We start from the raw sequence: 22,413 nt of genomic DNA, 5'->3' as shown, positions 1-22,413 counted from the left end.
TGATTTGATCAGAAAAGGGGAATATAAAGGTATATGGAATAGGAGAAAGTTGTTTCTGCTAATCATGCATTTATTTTTTTAATACTTTTTCGTTTTCTCAAGAAAATCATTCCAAAAAAGTTATGAGTGACATTCTTAAATTTTCAGTTATAATAAACTCACTTTGAGATTGTCATCTACAGCTTCTTCTTCGGGTAAGGTGTAAGCGAAACTTGCCTGAAGGTAAAATGCGAATAATGCAGCTCCTAGTAGTTTATGGGAGATTGAAGCAAAAAAGTGTCGCATTATTGCTGAAAAGAATGATAGAATTAGACAAAAAAAATTGTCACAGAATACATATGAAATATTGAAGATGGTAAGTAAATTCGAAGACCGTCTTAAATTTACACAATCGTTTTTTAGAAAATTCAAATGGAATATCGAAAAAAGAATGAGGAAACCGCTGAAGTGAAGTCTGGAGCTTTTGAGCACTCGTTAATTTTTTTCACTACTTCAATTTTGTCCTTGGAAACCACATATATATACCTATATACAATGTTTGTTTATTTCATAGTAGAGAGAAAAGTATTACTGCCGGATAAGGTCTTTTGGACTGCAGCATTATCGACCCCATTTTGTGTTACCTCTGACGGTTGAGCATCGCCGGCAACGATTACAGTGGCGCAAAGAACGTCAACTTTGGAATGTGGAATGGCATCAGGTCGTCTTTTCTGATGAATCTCGATTCTCCTTGGGTGCATATGATGTCTGAAGAAGGGTTAGACGACGTCGGGGAGAAAGACGTGAACCTCAGTTTGATGTTGAGCGTCAAGTACACCGAACAGCAGACGTTTTGGTATGGGGTGCTATTGCACATGAAAGTAGGTCACCTTTAGTTTTTATTCGAGGTAGGTAAAATGACAGCGCTGCGACCGCTGCGTTACCTTCAAGAAATAGTGAAGGCATTTGTTCTTCATCACCTTAACCGGCTCGAAAATCTAATATTTCAGCAAGATAATGCCCGACCTTAAGTTGCCAGGGTTAGTTTAAACCTTTTCGAAGCGACCCATGTGAATCTTTTGGCATGGCCGCCCAGATCTCCCGATCTTTCGCTCATAGAGCATGTTTGGAACATCATGGGTATAAGGCTTGGATATTTACCCCAGCCTCCACGCACTTTGGCAACTCCGAGACTGAAGAACAGGTAGCTTGGGATAGTATACCTCAAGAAGAAATAAACCATCTTATTGTATCAATTCCGAGATTTGTTGGGGATTGTATAGATGATCGCGGTGAATAAACACAAAATTAACAAATTAATAAAAAAAAATTGTAGACCTTTCGTTTCTTCTCCAAATTTCAATCATTTACTCTTTGCTATACTATCTATGTTTTACCAAAAAAAAAATTAAATTTAAACAGATCCTTCTGGGTGTAAGTAAACAAAAATCCCTACTCTCCAAATATTTTTTTTGTTTAGAAAATCCTAAATAGGAAAATTTAATTCGATGAAATGAGTTTATTTGATCAAATAACTTGCGAGGTTGAAAATGAAAAAACTAGCAATCACAATATCATGAAATTAAAAAATAATAAATACTCTTGTTCAAATTTGCATTTTCTTCGCATTCCAGTTGATTATTGACTGAAAGTTACCGAAAGTTGTTCATAGTTGGCTGAAGTCGCAGAATTTTCTTATCTGGAATGTTATACGATTCCCCATCAAAGAACGATTCTCCCGCTAAAGACTGAATAACGGCATGAAATGGGGAAGAAATATTGTGATAACGAAACGTAATTTTCACTTTGAAGAGGGCATATCGTTTCGAAGTTATGTGAAAGGCATTCCAATGAGGTTCTTTGTTGAAATCGAGGTTGAAATATATCTTCTCGAAGTAATGAAATCATTTCTTCACTCAAGATGTGCTATGATGAAGTTTCAGAGCAACTTTATATTTCAATGTAGGTATAACGAATAAGGTAAACTATTTCTATTATACGTTTACGTGTGATTCTCGTTCTTTAGGTGATAATGAGCTACACCACCACTAAATTCCTCTATACAGGGTGATTCACCGCGATGACCTAATAGACGTTTATGGAAAACTGATCATATTTTCAGATCTCTACAACTTCCGGTTATACCGGAAACAGACTACTAAAGGGTGTTTTTTTAGAGCTATAGAACTTTAAATTGCAATAAAACAACGATGGATTATTCGATTGACATGAATTTTATTTATCCGCAAGATAATCTTGTGGCATTACATTTTAAATATGATTTCTGGCATATGACCGCCACGGCTGGCTCGGATGTAGTCCAATCTGGACGTCCAATTTTCGATGACTTTTTCCAACATTTGTGGCCATATATCGGCAATAACACGGCGAATGTTGTCTTCCAAATGGTCAAGGGTTTGTGGCTTATCCGCATAGACCAATGACTTTATATAGCCCCACAGAAAATAGTCTAGCGGTGTTAAATCACAAGATCTTGGAGGCCAATTCACAGGTCCAAAACGTGAAATTAAGCGGTCACCAAACGTGTCTTTCAATAAATCGATTGTGGCACGAGCTGTGTGACATGTTGCGCCGTCTTGTTGGAACCACAGCTCCTGGACATCATGGTTGTTCAATTCAGGAATGAAAAATTTAGTAATCATGGCTCTATACCGATCACCATTGACTGTAACGTTCTGGCCATCATCGTTTTTGAAGAAGTACGGACCAATGATTCCACCAGCCCATAAACCGCACCAAACAGTCAGTTATTTTGGATGTAACGGTGTTTCGACATACACTTTAGGATGAGCTTCACTCCAAATGCGGCAGTTTTGTTTGTTGACGTAGCCATTCAACCAGAAGTGCGCTTCATCGCTAAACAAAATAAAATGGACGTAGTGCGCGATACGTATTCCACACAGAACCATTATTTTCGAAATAAAATTGCACTATTTGCAAGCGTTGTTCAGGCGTGAGTCTATTCATGATGAATTGCCAAACCAAACTGAGAGTAAATCACTTGACAGCTGTTAAATCGGTCGCCATCTTGAACAGTAATGCCAACTTAAAGTTATATACCTCGAAAAAAAAACACCCTATATTAGACGTTAATGGAAAACTGATCTCAATTTTGTAGTGCAAATTTGCATGTTGGGGTTTGAGACAATGATCTTTCTCCCTAAAATATTTTCAGATCTCTACAAATTCCGGTTATACCGGAAACCGACTACTACTTCCTTATTTGAAATGGCACAACCAGTATATTATTGCATCATTAGATAGCTTTTTTGACGACAATTTCGGCGATATGTCATACCTTGGGTAAAAACTCAACGGTTCATGAGTTAATGGTATTCTTACGAAAAAAATTGTGGCTATAAGGACTTTTTTGAATATTACAGCAGAAAAACCCTTTTTTAGAAAAAATGTTCTTCTTTTTCGATTCTGAAAATACGTAAGACTGTTTTCGGTTTGGACCAAAAATGTACAGTGTGTTCATTCTTATAAACATATCCTGAACTTGGACAACTCAAATTCATCGAAACTCATGATTTTCAAATTAGAACCTATATTTTTTATTATTTCAGTCGATCCTATGTACGAAAATAGTGGGGGTTACCTAAGCAAACTCTATACCTAAAATGAATACTTCAAGAGTTTTCGAAGAAGAACTTTAAATGAGGAATTAGAAGACATTGATGCAAACGACGTTTATTTTCAACAAGACGCCGCAATGTGTCATACAAGCAACGAAACAATGGAATTTTTACAAGGAAAGTTTTTTGACCGTGATATTCCGCGAAGAGGTGGCCACCGACATCTTGTGATTTAACACTTTTAGACTTTTTTCCTTGCGACCATGTAAAAGATAAGGTCCGAAATCGATTCAAGACCTTAAAGATAGAATTCGTAAACTTATCGTGGGTGATATCGTTTAACATCGTTAATGGCTTGCCTTGCTCTTTACAATGGTATAAACATCCATTGATGTCTTTTGAAATATCTTTATTTGTTTTTTTTTCGATATCAAAATGAAACCCCTTATTAAAAAACCCTATAGAAGAAAATTTTTCATTTTTTGTTATACCTACAGGAAAAAAATTTTATTCAACATATATGATTGAAAGTCCACTCGGAAAAAAGACACACTTTACAGACTAGTTATTATGAATAACTATTTCGGTAGGTGTGTGAAAATGTAGGGACTCACATTGGTAGGCAATATACTTTATTTAAATCAACCAAATAATTGGAAAAATCACGTGTAGGTATACAAGACGAATTCAAAGCTTCTGTTGTGCGCTTGTAAGGTTTCCCAACTCGCCTACGGCTTTTTCTGTAACGCGTGCAAAAATCCTTTATATTCTCATTGTAAAAATGACTATTTGTTTTGAGAACAACGGTCCTGATTGGATGTAAAGAATTATAATAGCCTCGTAGATATGATCTTATATTCGTATACTTACCTAGAGAAATATACCTATAATGAGTGATATCTCATTTCAATCTGAATGACGAAAAAAAGAAGAGAAGGATGATGAGGTTTACAAAGAAAATCATGACATTCTATATCCCTCTTCGAACGTAAAGAGTGGATTTTCGGAAACATGAGAAGCTTATAGACAAAGGACATTCCTCTAAGAGAGTAAACCAAAAATAAACGTAGAATTCGATATTATTGAAGGCACCACAAGAACCTTGAATGGATGTTTTAATTCTCAATTAAAAGTTAGAGTTCAAGCATCTCCTTGTGAGTTTGTTCAAATATGTAATCATGTGAATGCAGTTAGGAATAAGAAGCAGTTTGAAGTGCAATTCAAATTTTCACATTGATCGCATAATGAGAACCAGAAGAAATTCAAGAAAAATATCGGAGAAAAGAATAGCTAATATCTCAATATAAACAAATTCCATAGTATCGATTTTGCGTAAACACAACATAGTTTTGTGGTCTCAAATAAAGGATGTTTTTTTAGAGCTATAGAACTTTAAATTTCAATAAAACAATGATGGATTATTCGTTTGACATGAATTTTATTTATCCGCAAGATAATCTTGCATAGACCAATGATTTTACATAGCCCCACAGAAAGTAGTCTAGCGGTGTTAAATCACAAGATCTTGGAGGCCAATTCACAGGTCCAAAACGTAAAATTAGGCGGTCACCAAACGTGTCTTTCAATAAATCGATTGTGGCACGACCTGTGTGACATGTTGCGCCGTCTTGTTGGAACCACAGCTCCTGGACATCATGGTTGTTCAATTCAGGAATGAAAAAGTTAGTAATCATGGCTCTATACCGATCACCATTGACTGTAACGTTCTGACCATCATCGTTTTTGAAGAAGTACGGACCAATGATTCCACCAGCCCATAAAGCGCACCAAACAGTCAGTTTTTCTGGATGTAACGGTGTTTCGACATACACTTGAGGATTAGCTTCACTCCAAATGCGGCAGTTTTGTTTGTTGACGTAGCTATTCAACCAGAAGTGCGCTTCATCGCTAAACAAAATAAAATGGACGTAGTGCGCGATACGTATTCCGCACAGAACCATTATTTTCGAAATAAAATTGCACTATTTGCAAGCGTGGTTCAGGCTTGAGTCTATTCATGATGAATTGCCAAACCAAACTGAGAATAAATCACTTGACAGCTGTTAAATCGGTCGCCATCTTGAACAGTAATGCGAACTTAAAGTTATATACCTCAAAAAAAAAACACCCGTTAGATGCGTGAATGAAGCCCTCAAAAGCACCGAATACCAAGTCACTGCTCTGATTAAATTTTTTCAATTTCCAAATTGGAAATTCCAAGAAAGTTATCGTATCCTGTAACCAACGCAACAATTTTCCTTCATATTTTCCTCAGCTAGTTCTGGAAATAACTTTTGGTTGGAGTTGTCTTGAGTTCATTTTGCCGGAAATAAACATTGAAGTGGCCACTCCAGGAATATATTAGATCTTGAGAGGAGAATATGATATAGTTGTTTCCACTAGCAATTTCATGTAACTTTACATTAGGGCAACTCTAGGAAAGGATATAATTTTGATATATGAAGTGGTTTAGCATAAAATTCCTTTAAATTATTAGTCTATTTCCTGCCTTATAATTTTGAATCTATTACTATCCCAAGGGACCCAAGGGTGAATAGCAATTTAATTGAGACAAACCCAATTCTAGAGGAAGGAACCTTGGCAAAGAGATAAATTCCTAGATAACATGATTTTACACGAGACTGAATAGAAGTATTTCTCCTCGTCGGTCTAATAGTCCAAAAACTCTCTGAATTTACGAAATTATTAACTTCACTAATTCCCCATCAAGGAAAGTCAAAAATTGACTCTCTTACTCTCCTGTGAAACGAATATGCAAATAATTTTTTACAGATTGAAATAAGAAACTTCGAAAATTTGAATTTTTCTTTTACTTGTTAGTTACTTATCGATATTTGATTACATTACAAAGGTCAAAGGAGTGTACAAGGAATAGAGTAACCTTTGTCAAGTAGACTCCTTCCACCATATCTCGAACGCATTTGAATGCACTGTATAACATGTTGTAAAAAAAGTTGTCTTCATCAAGAACTAACGGGTGTTTTTTTTTCGAGGTATATAACTTTAAGTTGGCATAACTGTTCAAGATGGCGACCGATTCAACAGCTGTCAAGTGATTTATTCTCAGTTTGGTTTGGCAATTCATCATGAATAGACTCAAGTCTGAACCACGCTTGCAAATAGTGCAATTTCATTTCGAAAATAATGGTTCTGTGCGGAATACGTATCGCGCACTACGTCCATTTTATTTTGTTTAGCGATGAAGCGCACTTCTGGTTGAATGGGTACGTCAACGAACAAAACTGCCGCATTTGGAGTGAAGCTAATCCTCAAGTGTATGTCGAAACACCGTTACATCCAGAAAAACTGACTGTTTGGTGCGCTTTATGGGCTGGTGGAATCATTGGTCCGTACTTCTTCAAAAACGATGATGGTCAGAACGTTACAGTCAATGGTGATCGGTATAGAGCCATGATTACTAACTTTTTCATTCCTGAATTGAACAACCATGATGTCCAGGAGCTGTGGTTCCAACAAGACGGCGCAACATGTCACACAGCTCGTGCCACAATCGATTTATTGAAAGACACGTTTTGTGACCGCCTAATTTCACGTTTTGGACCTGTGAATTGGCCTCCAAGATCTTGTGATTTAACACCGCTAGACTACTTTCTGTGAGGCTATGTAAAGTCATTGGTTTATGCGGATAAGCCACAAACCCTTGACCATTTGGAAGACAACATTCGCCGTGTTATTGCCGATATACAGCCACAAATGTTGGAAAAAGTCATCGAAAATTGGACGTCCAGATTGGACTACATCCGAGCCAGCCGTGGCGATCATATACCAGAAATCATATTTAAAATGTAATGCCACAAGATTATCTTGCGGATAAATAAAATTCATGTCAATCGAATAATCCATCGTTGTTTTATTGCAATTTAAAGTTCTATAGCTCTAAAAAAACACCCTTTACAAGTAGATAATTTTTTTGGAACGATTTGAAAGTTTCATTAGTAAAAGTGACAAACCACAATGCGGCACACTTCTTATACATAATTCTGAAGAATTCAATCCTTCAAGTTACGTATGCTTTTCAATTGAAACAACTGGGGTAATACGATGTGATGGCCTGATGTGATATTTCCCCTTGTTACCTCTTTCTTGCATTATTAATGTGCACTTTGTGTTCTTTTTCTGGATATATGAGAATTTTACATCCCACTCTAGAGGAATCTCAGTTATCTCGGTGTATATGTCTTATACTTTACAACCTTACATTAAAAGAGATCACAAGTGTTACAGAATGTTTTTATGAAGGCAGAATTGAATTCGACCATGATTTTTTTTTTCATTGGAATATGCGAATTTTATTATATTCATTCGGGATTCACTGGGCTTCTATTCACTAAAATTTCAAGTTGGGATGAAAAATTAATTAACAACTCTGCTATAACCGTAGCAAAGGACAAACCTAAATCTACACATAACTATCTTCTAATCTCTAGGCAAAACCACGTTCAAATTTTTCCTAATATCAGAATATTACCTTTCATTGCATGAAAAGCAAACTCAAAGAGGCCTTAATCAGACGAGAATGGAAGCAAGAGATTGAGGTTGATGCATTGGACGGTCTTTGTTATATTCGAAGCCATTGTTGTGGACATGTTTGATTATCTCAAATTTTTCGTATGGAAAATTTCCACGAATAATCGTGTGTAGATATTGAATTTCTGAAAGATATATTCATTTTAAGTCTTCAAGTTTGAAATGATGTTACACCTAGTGGAATTTTGCTGCCAATCAAGATAGTGTTGTTTTTCATCTTTGTCAAATAAAGGGTGTTTTTTTAGAGCTATAGAACTTTAAATTGCAATAAAACAACGATGGATTATTCGATTGACATGAATTTTATTTATCCGCAAGATAATCTTGTGGCATTACATTTTAAATATGATTTCTGGCATATGACCGCCACGGCTGGCTCGGATGTAGTCCAATCTGAACGTCCAATTTTCGATGACTTTTTCCAACATTTGTGGCCGTATATCGGCAATAACACGGCGAATGTTGTCTTCCAAATGGTCAAGGGTTTGTGGCTTATCCGCATAGACCAATGACTTTACATAGCCCCACAGAAAGTAGTCTAGCGGTGTTAAATCACAAGATCTTGGAGGCCAATTCACAGGTCCAAAACGTGAAATTGGGCGGTCACCAAACGTGTCTTTCAATAAATAGATTGTGGCACGAGCTGTGTGACATGTTGCGCCGTCTTGTTGAAATCACAGCTCCTGGACATCATGGTTGTTCAATTCAGGAATGAAAAAGTTAGTAATCATGGCTCTATACCGATCACCATTGACTGTAACGTTCTGGCCATCATCGTTTTTGAAGAAGTACGGACCAATGATTCCACCAGCCCATAAAGCGCACCAAACAGTCAGTTTTTCTGGATGTAACGGTGTTTCGACATACACTTGAGGATTAGCTTCACTCCAAATGCGGCAGTTTTGTTTTTTGACGTAGTCATTCAACTAGAAGTGCGCTTCATCGCTAAACAAAATAAAATGGACGTAGTGCGCGATACGTATTCCGCACAGAACCATTATTTTCGAAATAAAATTGCACTATTTGCAAGCGTTGTTCAGGCGTGAGTCTATTCATGATGAATTGCCAAACCAAACTGAAAACAAATCACTTGATAGCTGTTAAATCGGTCGCCATCTTGAACAGTAATGCCAACTTAAAGTTATATACCTCGAAAAAAAACACCCGTTATTTAATAATTTTATCCCTCTTTCAATGAGGATAAAAAGGATTTCTGTTCATATTGGTTGGGCTGCCATCTGTTATTTATTATACAGGTGGCTTAGTAAAGGCGGTTTGGAAATTTTATTGCAGGGAATGTTGACAAACGCAGCGGAGCGGAACAACTTTAGTTGTTTCAAAGAATCAAGGATGATTAAGCGGCTAGCAAACTGAGCCGAATTGCCGCCCCTCAAATAGAGTCACCTGAATCGATCACTCCACTGTTTCACCTCTAACGTCAGCCCTGATCTCAAGTTGAATTTTCTATTGAAAATAATCACTGTTTGGTCTTGGTAAAACCGATATTTCATTTTCTAATGTTCATCAACAACAAATCAAATTAAATGCCATACTCACGACGTTCTCTTCCTGTTCAATCTCATATATCGTTCGAATCTATAATTCAGCTTCAATAAACCCGATTACGGTGACAGGGGATATGTGAATGGAATGATGTAAATGGTGCTGTCAAGCTGATAGTAACACGTTAACATGAATAGGAGCTAAAGTGTCTCTCGGTGATGACCAACTATATTATAATATGACAGTCGAGCGAATCAATAACACAGGCACTGGAAGGAAGATAAATTCATTAAATTTGAAATCTTGCACTTTTTAGGGGCTCGTTTACCGAAGCTACCAATTTATCCTTTCATCACAATGTATTTTTCGAAATTCTAGCTCTCAAACTATGAGGTTCGACTATTTTTTTTTAATAATATAACCAGTGTTTTTTTAGCTGCGTTAGAAGTTTCCATAGGGTAATGAACATAGATAGAGGAAGTATACGCAATTTCTACATGTCCTCAACATGGTTAGATTACGTTGTCGGATTGTGTTAAATTTTCAAATCCACAATTTTACTATATCATTATGAATGTATTTTATATTGGATGAAATATTATTATTTGAGTAATTCCCGATTAAATATGCAAATTTGAATATTTGGAATCCGATATTTTTCCTTATTGTCGAATGTATAATCAGCAGAATATTTATTATTTTATGTATCTACCTGCTGAAATCCAAGGTTTGGCAACTATTGCTCTCCTAGTGTCAACCTTTGTTTCACGTGGTTTGGCGTGCTTGAAGTTTGTTTCTGAACTTCTGATGTATTTAGGTATTCATCTCGATATATTTTGAGTTGATTTGAAACGTTGATTCACTATGGGACATATGAAGTGGAGAAACTCGCGAATTGAGTGCAATATCGTATTACTGATATGTTTTCATTTCCGCGCGCTTCATGTCAAATTTTAAAGTTTATGTTGGGGACAAAATTTGCTTACTGAAAATGACATATGCTCTCTCTATCTATGTTTATTACTCTGAGGTTGATACTCATTCTGCCGAGTGAACAATAGGGATGTTGCGTCAGGGATATATGCTCTCTCTATCTATGTTTATTTCTCTGAGGAAGTTTCGATTATTGTTTTCTATAGTTTGACAGTAGAGAATGTCGCAAACTGTGTTGACATTTCGGTTCAGTAAGGTTATTAATCATAATTCTTTCTTTGAAGTGTTGAAAAAGACGCTCTAAGGTCGATACGTCGCCGTTCTCAACTTGTTGGCCTTGTCCTCCGACTACTCAGCTAAACATCGACGATATTTGGATCCAACAAGATGGCTCAACTTGTTATGTAGCGAGCTCAACTATCAATTCATTGCGGTGACAACTTTATTTCAAGAAGTGGTCCTGTTAACTGACCCCCTCGATTTTGCTACTTAACTCCTTTCGATTAATTTTTATGGAGCTATGTTAAGTTGTATGCCGACAAACCAGCAGCTCTTGAAGCATTGGAAGTCAATATCCAAGTGTCCATCAACGCCATACGGCCAGATTTATTGGAAAAAGTAGTGACAAATTGGACTGATCGAATGAACTATATAACATATACAAAAAATGAAGGCCATCAAATTATCTACCATATTATAATAATAAATTTTTTCCAACAATATTCCTCTTGTCTTGTTAAAGTTCTCAAGCTCTTAAAAAACACCCTCGACACCCCAGTAACCAATGGAAACCTGCTCTTCGAGTTCATTGATGAAAAAATATTCTATTCCTGAACTAGAATAGTTATTTATAATACAAGTGCAGAAGGCATTGATATTCTTCCACGAGTTCAAAATTCAAAAACGAGCCACGAAGTGGCGAGTTTTGGAATGAACGAGTGGTAGAATGAGCCTTCTGTACGAGTATTATACATTATTTTCTCTAATTCATTGCATTTTCATTGAAATTAATGAAATATTTCCATAAATATAATTTAGTGATTTTTGCATTGAAAAATGTTGGTTGGCAGAACTGATTTCTTTAAGGCAAATTGATGAATTGACAGATAAAGCCGTGGCGGAAAGTTCGGAGTGCCAACATAGAATAATAAAATATAACCATGAAAACTGTGCGTTTCTGATATATTCTCGCACGATTTTGTTCTACAAGATGTGGAAGAATGAACGGAATAACCACAGAATTAGAGAAATATTTTATGAATCTTCCAACAAGTTTTGTGAGATGCCTCAAAAGTGAACACTTATCCCACTTAAAATAAATACTTTTCCAGAAATGCTTAGTGTGAAATTGCTCATGAGAGACATAATTTTTATGACGATAGGAAGAGTAAATTTCGAGTCAGAGTGAAATTTGCCGTAATTGAAGGAGAGATTGAAATTAAGTTCTTAGTCGAATGACTGCGTTTACTGCAACCATAAATTTTCCCAGTCAGTTTTCTGTCATTCTAGGAGAATGCTTCTGCTCCCCATCGAATATACGAGTAGGTACTGAAAGACTTGGTATTTATCGTTATCTTCTCCTTTGAATGTTAGTGAATTATTCCACAAAATAATGAACTTTGCAATTGAAATTCAACATTGAACAGCCAGATTTATATGAAAAAGTGATGAAGAATTCGATCTACATCAGAATGTAGTACATACGGAGAAGTCATGATGATGATGATGGTGATTCGAATTTTCCAGAACAGGCCAATTGAAAAGTCCCAGATCTACCATATTAAAACACATTTTTTGGCAAAATTCGATTTTATTATTCAACATAGTTGCCATCGAGGGCGATACAGCGATTATAGCGATCTTCCAACTTTTCGATACCATTTTGTAGTACGATTTGTCTTTCGCTTCAAAATAGGCCTCAGTTTCGGCGATTAATTCTTCATTGGCGCTAAATTTCTTTCCAGCGAGCATTCTTTCAAGGTCTGAGATTAGGAAAAAGTCGCTGGGGGCCAAATCTGGCGAATACGGTGGATGCAGAAGCAATTCGAAGCCCAATTCAAGCAATTTTTCCATTGTTTTCATTGATTTTCATTGATATGGATTTAATACTACCACCGCCATCTGTGCATCAGACTGGGGACTTTTCAATTGGCCTAATATATAAATAGTATGATGTAACATTTCCAATAAAGATTCGCTCTTATCAAATAATAAACAAACGATAAATTGCCCTCTAACTTCAAAATCTAGCAAAGTCTTAAAACTCTGTCTCAAACCTTCAACATTCAGTGGAATGAATGCTGTACTGAGTTGGGACATTTCCTTTGTCTAGTTCCAACATACAGCATTCGTTCAATACATCATCGTTGGCAAGATCCTTCATTATCATTTCTATTAAAATTCCTCACGCTAGAACAATTTCGTATAGACATTGGATTCGATAAAGCCACACATGTCCGGGAAAGCTATATGCACGTATGTATGATGGATTTTCACGGAATTTCTGTTGGTCTGCGTATTTAATCTGCAAAAAGACAGGAAGCTTCCACTTTGACGTTCCCTTTGTTCGATGGATCTTCAGCTCGGACGTACAGTGCATAACGCAGACAGTTTCATGCATGATCCCTACTTTTGGGACTACTTTATGTGTGTATGGAAAGGATTACAGGGATGAAAAATGACGTATGAAATGTATTGGCTATTAAGTATTTTCAAATTATGAAGACCTCTCATATGGTATAAGTATATCTAAAGTCACTTGGAGGAAGCCAGAATATTTCGGTTATATAAGTTTTCAGCAGTTCATTTGGGGTCAGGAAATTTATTGCCTAAGAGTACTTTCAAATAAACCCAGATATTTAGCCGATCGTTTCTGGAACCAGAATGTGTCGAGATGGTTGTTTCTATTGGCTAAAATAGTCCACGTTCCGCCGATTCGGTTACTTTCATTGGCTGAAGCTACGCACATCTATCACTTCTTATTTATGATTCACACAGACTAGTGTGATCCATAGGAGGTTTAATAAAATTAGCATTTTTACATCTCGGTGTGACCATAGAGTAATAAACATAGATAGAGGGAGTAAACGCAATTTTCACATGTCCCCAACATGGTTAAATTACGTTGTCGGATTGTTATATATTTTTTGCAAATCCACCATTTTACTATATCATTATGAATGTATATTATATTGAATGAAATACATTTATTAGAGTGATTCTCAATTAAATATGCAAATTTAAATATTTGGAATCCGATATTTTTCCTAATTGTCGAATTTATAGTACGCAGAATATTTATTCATTTTTTTGTATCTACCTACTGATATTCAAGGTTTGGCAACTTTTGCTCTCCTAATGTCATCGGTTGTTTCACGTCATTTTGCGCGCTTGAAGTTTGTTTTCTGAATTACTGATATATTTAGGTATTCATCTCAATATATTTTGAGTTGATATGAAACGTTGATTCACTATGGGACATTAGAATTGCGTTATTTGTGGAGAAACTCGCGAATTGAGTGAAATATCGTATCACTGATATGTTTTCATTTCCGCGCGCTTCATGTCAAATTTGATAGTTAATGTTGGGGACAAAATTTGCTTACTGAAAATGACATATGCTCCCTCTAACTATGTTTATTACTCTGAGGTTGTAACTGATTACTTGAAGTATACCAAAATATATCTAAAATACAGGGATTTTCCAGGTTCAAAGAAATTTATTAGGGAGCAGGGAATTTATCGTCTTACCAGTCCTTTTGAAGAATTACAGTTTGTTAATTGATCGTATATCGAAATAGTATGTGTCGATTTGTTTACTTTCATTGCTCGAAATAGTACACGTGCTGCTGCGTGGCAATTTGATCGCTCTTATTGTATTCTGTTGTGCTCATCTTCAACAGAGACTAGTTTTGGGAGTTGTTAAGAGTCATTTCAGAAAATTTTATCAAACACCGATGAAGTATTCTACAGTCATCGAGAAAATGAGAGAGGTTTTTAATGATTTCGACGATGACGTTCGGTAAAATTTTGTTAAACATGGTAAAAGAAGAATTTTCAAAATTTCCGGAAAACTTTCCAGGTAAAACTACAAAATGATTGGACTACATATTTGTGCCGGAACTTTGGAGATATAAGTTATTACTAGACATTTGTCAGGAATCAGGCCAGAAATAGTCATGAAAGTCGGCATCAAAATAGACCTAGTATAATGAGGGGTCCATACTTCATCTGAACCTCATAAAAACGTTTTCCAAGTATCAAATTCCCGTGCATGAACCCCTTCCACAATTCTATTCCTATCGTCTCCGTTATAACTCTAATCAAATCCTGACAATGCGCGATCAAGATTTGATAGATCACGTACAGACCAATAGAAATAATAAAAAAATCAACCCCAATCGCCAGCGAAATATATCCCGTCCATACGGCCGGCGCGGAAAAAGGATTCTTCCCATTTTTGCCTCATAAATAATGCCCCCATCAATTCCGAGTTAACGATACAATTTTCTACCGGAGGGTGCAGCGTATTCGAAAATAATTACCACGCCAAACCTGACAGGAATCCAACAAGTTGTCAAGTTTGAGAAACGGATTTGTTGCCGCCGGTTTACCCCTTAGGAATGTGTTTGCATTTTCCGCTTCTTTCCTTACAACCGGTGCAGGTCCGGACTCGCTCCACGAAAAATCATCTGTGTTATTAGGTGTACAACTTTGCTTCTGTCGTTTTGCAATAAGAGGCTGTAGCGGTAGTCGAAATTACAGTTACTTAATAAACCATAATGGCGACAAGCGTGTTCTCGTTTTTGATTGGCTGAGCCTAAATATGGCGGCTTTTTATTTACATTGTCCATTTACCTGATTTTTGGGATTTATTCAAAATGTGAGGCCCATTTTATCTAGTCACTGTAAAGTTCTTCAGTTAAATAAATTTCTTTCATATACAATCAAATATTATCAAGCCCAATAGTTTTGATTTTGACGTGTGTCAATTCACTCAATTCAGTGAATTGTATTCTCAAATTTTCTGGTTCTATGTCCCAATTCGCCATTTTTAGGCTCAATTTGAACGAATTGTCGCCACTATGTTTAATTAAGTCATTATAGTTGTAGTTATAGTGACTTAATTAAACATAGTGGCGACAATTGGTTCAAATTGAGCCTAATGATGGCGAATGGGGACATAGAACCATAGATTTTAAGAATAAAATTTACTGAACTGAACTGACACACGTCAAAATCAAAATTATTGGGCCTTATAGTATTTGATTCTATATAGAACAAATTTATTTAACTGAAGAATACTACAGTGACTAAATAAAATGGGCCTTACATTTTGAATAAATCCCAAAAATCAGGTAAATGGAGAATGTAAATAAACATCCGCCATATTTAGTCTCAGCAAATCAAAAACGAGACCACGCTTGTTGCCACTGTGGTGTATTAAGTCTCTGTAGTGGTAGTCGAAATCAATAGATCGTAGATGTCATACAATAAGCTTAGGTATTTGTCAACATAACGTCGTCGAAATATTAGTCGATTTGTGTCTGTATCATAAAGTTATTCTCGATTAAACATGTCAGCTTACGAGCCAAATTCTCGTCATTTGCAGGAGGTTTTAATTTTCTGCTTTAATATGAAGAAATCTGCGGCTGAGGCTCATCGAATGCTCTCAAATACCTATGGTGAGTCCGCTATTAGTGATGAACGTGCCGAGAGTGGTTTCAAAGCTTCAAGAACGGGATTTAGACGTCGAAGACCAGCATGGCGGTGAAAGAGAGAAGGTTTTCGAAGTTGCAGAATTGGAGGCATAACTTGATCAAGACTCGTGTCAAACGCAACAAGAATTGGCAGAATCATTGGGAGTGATGCAACAAGCCATTTCGAAACGCCTGAAAGTCTGAGAATGATTCAGAAACAAGGAAATCGGGTACCGGACAAGTTGAAGTCGAGATATATTGAACGGCGTTTGTTTGCTTGAGAACAGCTGCTTGCAAGGCAAAGACGGAAGGGATTTCTGCATCGTATTGTGACTGGATACGAAAAATGGGTTCATTACGATAATCCCAAGCGCAGAAAATCATGGGGATATCCCGGCCATGCTTCCACATCGACGGCCAAACCGAATATTCACGGTTCCATGAGTATTTAGTAAGGAGAGCTCGGCCTAGAGTATTATGAGTTTTAAAAACCGACTGAAACAATCACAGGCAATCGTTATCGAACGCAATTAATGCGTTTGGGCCGAGCATTGAAACGAGAGAAATGATAAAGTAATTTTACAACAAAAATGGGAAGCCATATCCCAATCGCAGTATTCTCCAGACGTTGCTCCTTCGAACTATTACTTGTTTCGATCAATGGCACACGGCCTGGCACTTCCGGTCTTATGAAATGTTAAAAATTGGATCGATTCATGGATCGCTTCAAAAGATGACCAGTTTTTTCAACGCGGGATTCGTACGCTGGCCAGCGATAGACAATACTTCAAATCATAGCACTCTGTTTCCAGCAATAGATCGTTCCCAAACCAAACCAGCCGAAAGTGGACAATCAGTGCAGAAAGTAGAATATTTGATTATCTTTCTTGTGAAACCGTAAATTTTAATGAGATATAGATGTACTGAAATTATATTTACTGCACAATGTACATTCTTAAATTCCTTCGAAAATAACAATACTAGGCTAGAAAAAAAGAAGAGCAATTATTTCTGAGAAGGTTTCAACTTAAGGCTTGAGTTGCTATTGTACTCGAATTAAACATAACGTAAAAGCAAGCAGGCCATGTACAAAGGCAATATTGAAAGTAAAGACCTCCTAATTGTGGAGGAATATAGTACCGCTCGGGAAACATGACCCTGAAGAAGACAATCGAGATCCATCTGGCTTTAGATGAAACATCTCTCGGGTAATTACAATCAAGAAGGGAACAAGAAACCCTAAAAGTGACCACCGTTGTCAAATTGATTCTCTTCGTTCGAGCTGAATGAAGACTTTAATTAATTCTCATGCAGTTGCTGAAATATGTTCAGAATGAGAAAAGGGTCTTTCTCATGAAAATATGAGCATCCATTAATTATTCAATTTATTTCAAGAGATCTTATAGGTGAGGTTTATTTGAGTAAAAGAAAAATAAGGGTAACTGGATTGTAGGGAAACCAAATCTAGATTGTGAATTTTGATTGAAATTTTGAGAGGCTTCCGGATTTTGAGATCAATGTCCTCAAAGGTTCATCAGAATATTTACCATTTCAGTTAGGGGTTTTTCATGTTTAAGGTATTGAATTGATTTTGGAGGATTGGATTAGACCTTATTTTTCACGTGGTCCAAAAGAAAAAATTCTATAGGTGTTAAATGACAAGATCTCGGTGGCCCATTGTGTTCACCTCTTCGAAAAATAACAAAAAATAAATTGGAGACCACATATAGTTATTTAAAGTTAGGTGGTCCGACAGTGCAATTGGCATATCAATAAACAAGAGCTCATAAGGTTCTGACCATAGAGTTATAAACATACATAGAAAGGAATATACGCAATTTTTACATGTCCCCAACATGGTTAGATTACGTTGTCGGATTGTGATTATTTTCAAATCCATAATTATACTATATTGTTATGAATGTATATTATATTGAATGAAATATATTTATTTGAGTGATTCCCGATTAAATATGCAAATTTGAATATTTGGAATCCGATATTTTTCCTAATTGTGGAATTTATTATAAGCAGAATATTTATTATTTTCTGTATCTACCTGCTGATGTCCAAGGTTTGGCAACTGTTGCTCCCCTAGTGTCATCGTTTGTTTCAAGTCGTTTGGCGCGCTTGAAGTTTGTTTTCTGAATTTCTGATATATTTAGGTATTTATTTCAATATATTTCGGGGAAATATGAAACGTTGATTCACTATGGGACATAAGAAGTGCGTTCTTTGTGAAGAAACCTGCGAATTTAGTGAAATATCGTATCACTGATATGTTTTCATTTCCGCGCGCTTCATGTCAAATTTGATAGTTCATGTTGGGTACAAAATTTACTTACTGAAAATAACATATGCTCCCTCTATCTATGTTTATTACTTCGTGGTCCAGAATAATCTAGTTTTTCATTTTATAAAGCCTTCTTCTCAATGTTTGTATGCTTTGAGGTAAGTGGAAATAATGTGCAATAGTGTAAAATAAAATTTTCAGAGTTTTTGAGTTGTTTCGAATAAGGATATCCAATTCACTTGTCCACAGAATATACGATACAATTTGCAACGAGAATAAACTTCACAGATAATTTACCCCTCAATTCACTTAGAAGATACTGAAATCCTCAGCAAACTACAAAACCAATCGCTCAGATTGAATCTTCACAAAATAGAATTGGGGAAAATATTGACATGTCCTTTAAGGCAAATTGCAACATTCGTTTTTATATCTGATTTGATTTCTAGAATATGGGAGTTTTCTCCACCAACACTTATGTACGATATGTGGATTTGTTTGTAGATCATAAAAATTTTATGAGATTAATCTGAGATATGAAGACCCTCTGGTTTTCCTAATCGATAGCTATCTTCGGCTTTGTGATTGATTGGTAAGATTGATTTTATTCGTTGTTCCTCTTTGTGGATGATAATGAGATTTGGTTATGCGAAGATATAAACAGGCATTATTGTAACAAACATATTAATAGTTCCTAGGAGACTAATTCAATAGACTATTTGGCGGTATGAATGGATATTGATTGATATTCTCATAATAATTTATACCTATTATCACGTGATGAAACACGATTGGGCTAACATACCATGACGTCAATTTGATTCAATAATTTACGTTATAAAATATAAGTACCTGCTAACATAAGGAATGTATTTCAATTAAGGATATTATATCATCATTGTATCTATCATTTCGTCACAATGTCTGTAATTTCTTAAAATGTTCTTAAACTAAAGAAGCAACCTCATACGTTATACACGATAACTTTCCTAGAAACTTGAAATTTTCAGGATAGGTAAAGGGTGCTTTTTTTAGAGCTGTAGAACTTTAAATTGCAATAAAACAACGATGGATTATTCGATTGACATGAATTTTATTTATCCGCAAGATAATCTTGTGGCATTACATTTTAAATATGATTTCTGGCTCGGATGTAGTCCAATCTGGAAGTCCAATTTTCGATAACTTTTTCCAACATTTGTGGCCGTATATCGGCAATAACACGGAGAATGTTGTCTTCCAAATGGTCAAGGGTTTGTGGCTTATCCGCATAGACCAATGACTTTACATAGCCCCACAGAAAGTTAAGTTTAGCGGTGTTAAATCACAAGATCTTGGAGGCCAATTCACAGGTCCAAAACGTGAAATTAGGCGGTCACCAAACGTGTCTTTCAATAAATCGATTGTGGCACGAGCTGTGTGACATGTTGCGCCGTCTTGTTGGAACCACAGCTCCTGGACATCATGGTTGTTCAATTCAGGATTGAAAAAGTTAGTAATCATGGCTCTATACCGATCACCATTGACTGTAACGTTCTGGCCATCATCGTTTTTGAAGGAGTACGGACCAATGATTCCACCAGCCCATAAAGCGCACCAAACAGTCAGTTTTTCTGGATGTAACGATGTTTCAACATACACTTGAGGATTAGCTACACTTCAAATGCGGCAGTTTTGTTTGTTGACGTAGCCATTCAACCAGAAGTGCGCTTCATCGCTAAACAAAATTCGCTTATGAAAATCGGAAACAACGGCAATCTCATTTCGAAATAAAATTGCACTATTTGCAAGCGTTGTTCAGGCGTGAGTCTATTCATTCATGATGAATTGCCAAACCAAACTGAGAATAAATCACTTAACAGCTGTTAAATCGGTCGCCATCTTGAACAGTAATGCCAACTTAAAGTTATATACCTCGAAAAAAACACCCGTTATAATTTCTAATATTCAAGTAACAACAGATTCTAATAAGTTGAAATTTTGCTTGAAGATAACATTTTCAAACTTGATGTAGATTTTTGTATTGATCTCGTTGCCATAATAATAAATTTTAGCAGATTAATAGTATTTTGTGTGTGTACCTAATTTATATTTTAATTAAAGCCGAGCATACATTTTGTCCGGCTCTGGTTGTTATAAAATTATTCCACATCCAAATTATACTTGTTGATTGTGCTATTTGATGTTGCATAAACTCACTCTAAACCACCTCAACGTTTTTCAGTGGTAAATTGTAATAACAAGCCTGCGCTTTCAAAGGGCGCAGAGAAAAATTCCGGGAATGTAATAATTAACTAGCTGTATGTCAGTTTAAATTTAAAATTTGACAGCATCAAGCACTGTGAATCATTAGATCATTTAATTCTTACACTGAAATCTACATGCAAATGAATGCAGATTGTCAGAGCTTCCTCGCAATCTATATTAATTGGGTTTGTCTAAATTTGTCGGATGAAACCCACGTTTAGCTCCTATGCTCTCTTCTTGATTATATTACTTTAATTGAGATAATGTTCCATAATAGTTGAGCGAATTTTCATGCAGAATCTAGTGAGGATCCTATTCAAGGAAGATAAAATGGAATTGTTATGTAAAATTTCAAGTCTACGGATTATTATCAACTCCTTGAACGCAAAATATCGCGACACGTGAAGAAAAAATCAAAATATGGATTTTGAGAATTTTAAAAATATCCATAGAGGGTAAAAAACATTTTTTTCCAGACAAGTTTATTGTGGAAAATAAATCCAAATTAGTGTCGTCTGATAAATTCATCTCATTATGAGGAAAAATAATTATTTGAAATTGACTCTCATAAGTGTCATTTATGTGAGTCTTCCCAAATTGCTCGATTGAACACTAGAGGGTGTTTTTTTTAGAGCTATAGAACTTTAAATTGCAATAAAACAACGATGGATTATTCGATTGACATGAGTTTTATTTATCCGCAAGATAATCTTGTGGCATTACATTTTAAATATGATTTTTGGCATATGACCGCCACGGCTGGCTCGGATGTAGTCCAATCTGGACGTCCAATTTTCGGATGACTTATTCCAACATTTGTGGCCTTTTATCGGCAATAACACGGCGAATGTTGTCTTCCAAATGGTCAAGGGTTTGTGGCTTATCCGCATAGACCAATGACCTACATAGCCCCACAGAAAGTAGTCAAGCGGTGTTAAATCATAAGATCTTGGAGGCCAATTCACAGGTCCAAAACGTGAAATTAGGCGGTCACCAAACGTGTCTTTCAATGAATCGATTGTGGCACGAGCTGTGTGACATGTTGCGCCGTCTTGTTGGAACCACAGCTCCTGGACATCATGGTTGTTCAATTCAGGAATGAAAAAGTTAGTAATCATGGCTCTATACCGATCACCATTGACTGTAACGTTCTGGCCATCATCGTTTTTGAAGAAGTACGGACCAATGATTCCACCAGCCCATAAAGCGCACCAAACAGTCAGTTTTTCTGGATGTAACGGTGTTTCGACATACACTTAAGGATTAGCTTCATTCCAAATGCGGCAGTTTTGTTTGTTGACGTAGCCATTCAACCAGAAGTGCGCTTCATCGCTAAACAAAATAAAATGGACGTAGTGCGCGATACGTATTCCGCACAGCACCATTATTTTCGAAATAAAATTGCACTATTTGCAAGCGTTGTTCAGGCGTGAGTCTATTCATGATGAATTGCCAAACCAAACTGAGAATAAATCACTTGACAGCTGTTAAATCGGTCGCCATCTTGAACAGTAATGCCAACTTAAAGTTATATACCTCAAAAAAAACCACCCGTTATATCCGATCCAACAAAAAAGGAGGAATTCCTTTT

The 22,413-nt window shown here is 36.2% G+C and overlaps 1 protein-coding gene across 4 annotated transcripts in view; it reads right to left on the bottom strand.

Moving 5' to 3' along the window:
- Positions 1-22,413, bottom strand: part of LOC123684627 (prothoracicostatic peptide) — a 42,508-nt gene that overhangs the window by 1,555 nt on the left and 18,540 nt on the right. For all 4 annotated transcript variants that reach the window (XM_045623947.1, XM_045623945.1, XM_045623946.1 and 1 more), the window contains exon 2: positions 163-290. In XM_045623947.1, the coding sequence (XP_045479903.1) occupies positions 163-285 (123 nt within the window). In that variant the 5' untranslated portion in view covers positions 286-290. The remainder of the gene's footprint in view (positions 1-162; positions 291-22,413) is intronic.

The sequence above is a fragment of the Harmonia axyridis genome, chromosome 7, assembly GCF_914767665.1.
Source record: "Harmonia axyridis chromosome 7, icHarAxyr1.1, whole genome shotgun sequence".
NCBI lineage: Eukaryota > Metazoa > Arthropoda > Insecta > Coleoptera > Coccinellidae > Harmonia > Harmonia axyridis.
This window is presented reverse-complemented; position numbering and strand designations above follow the sequence as displayed.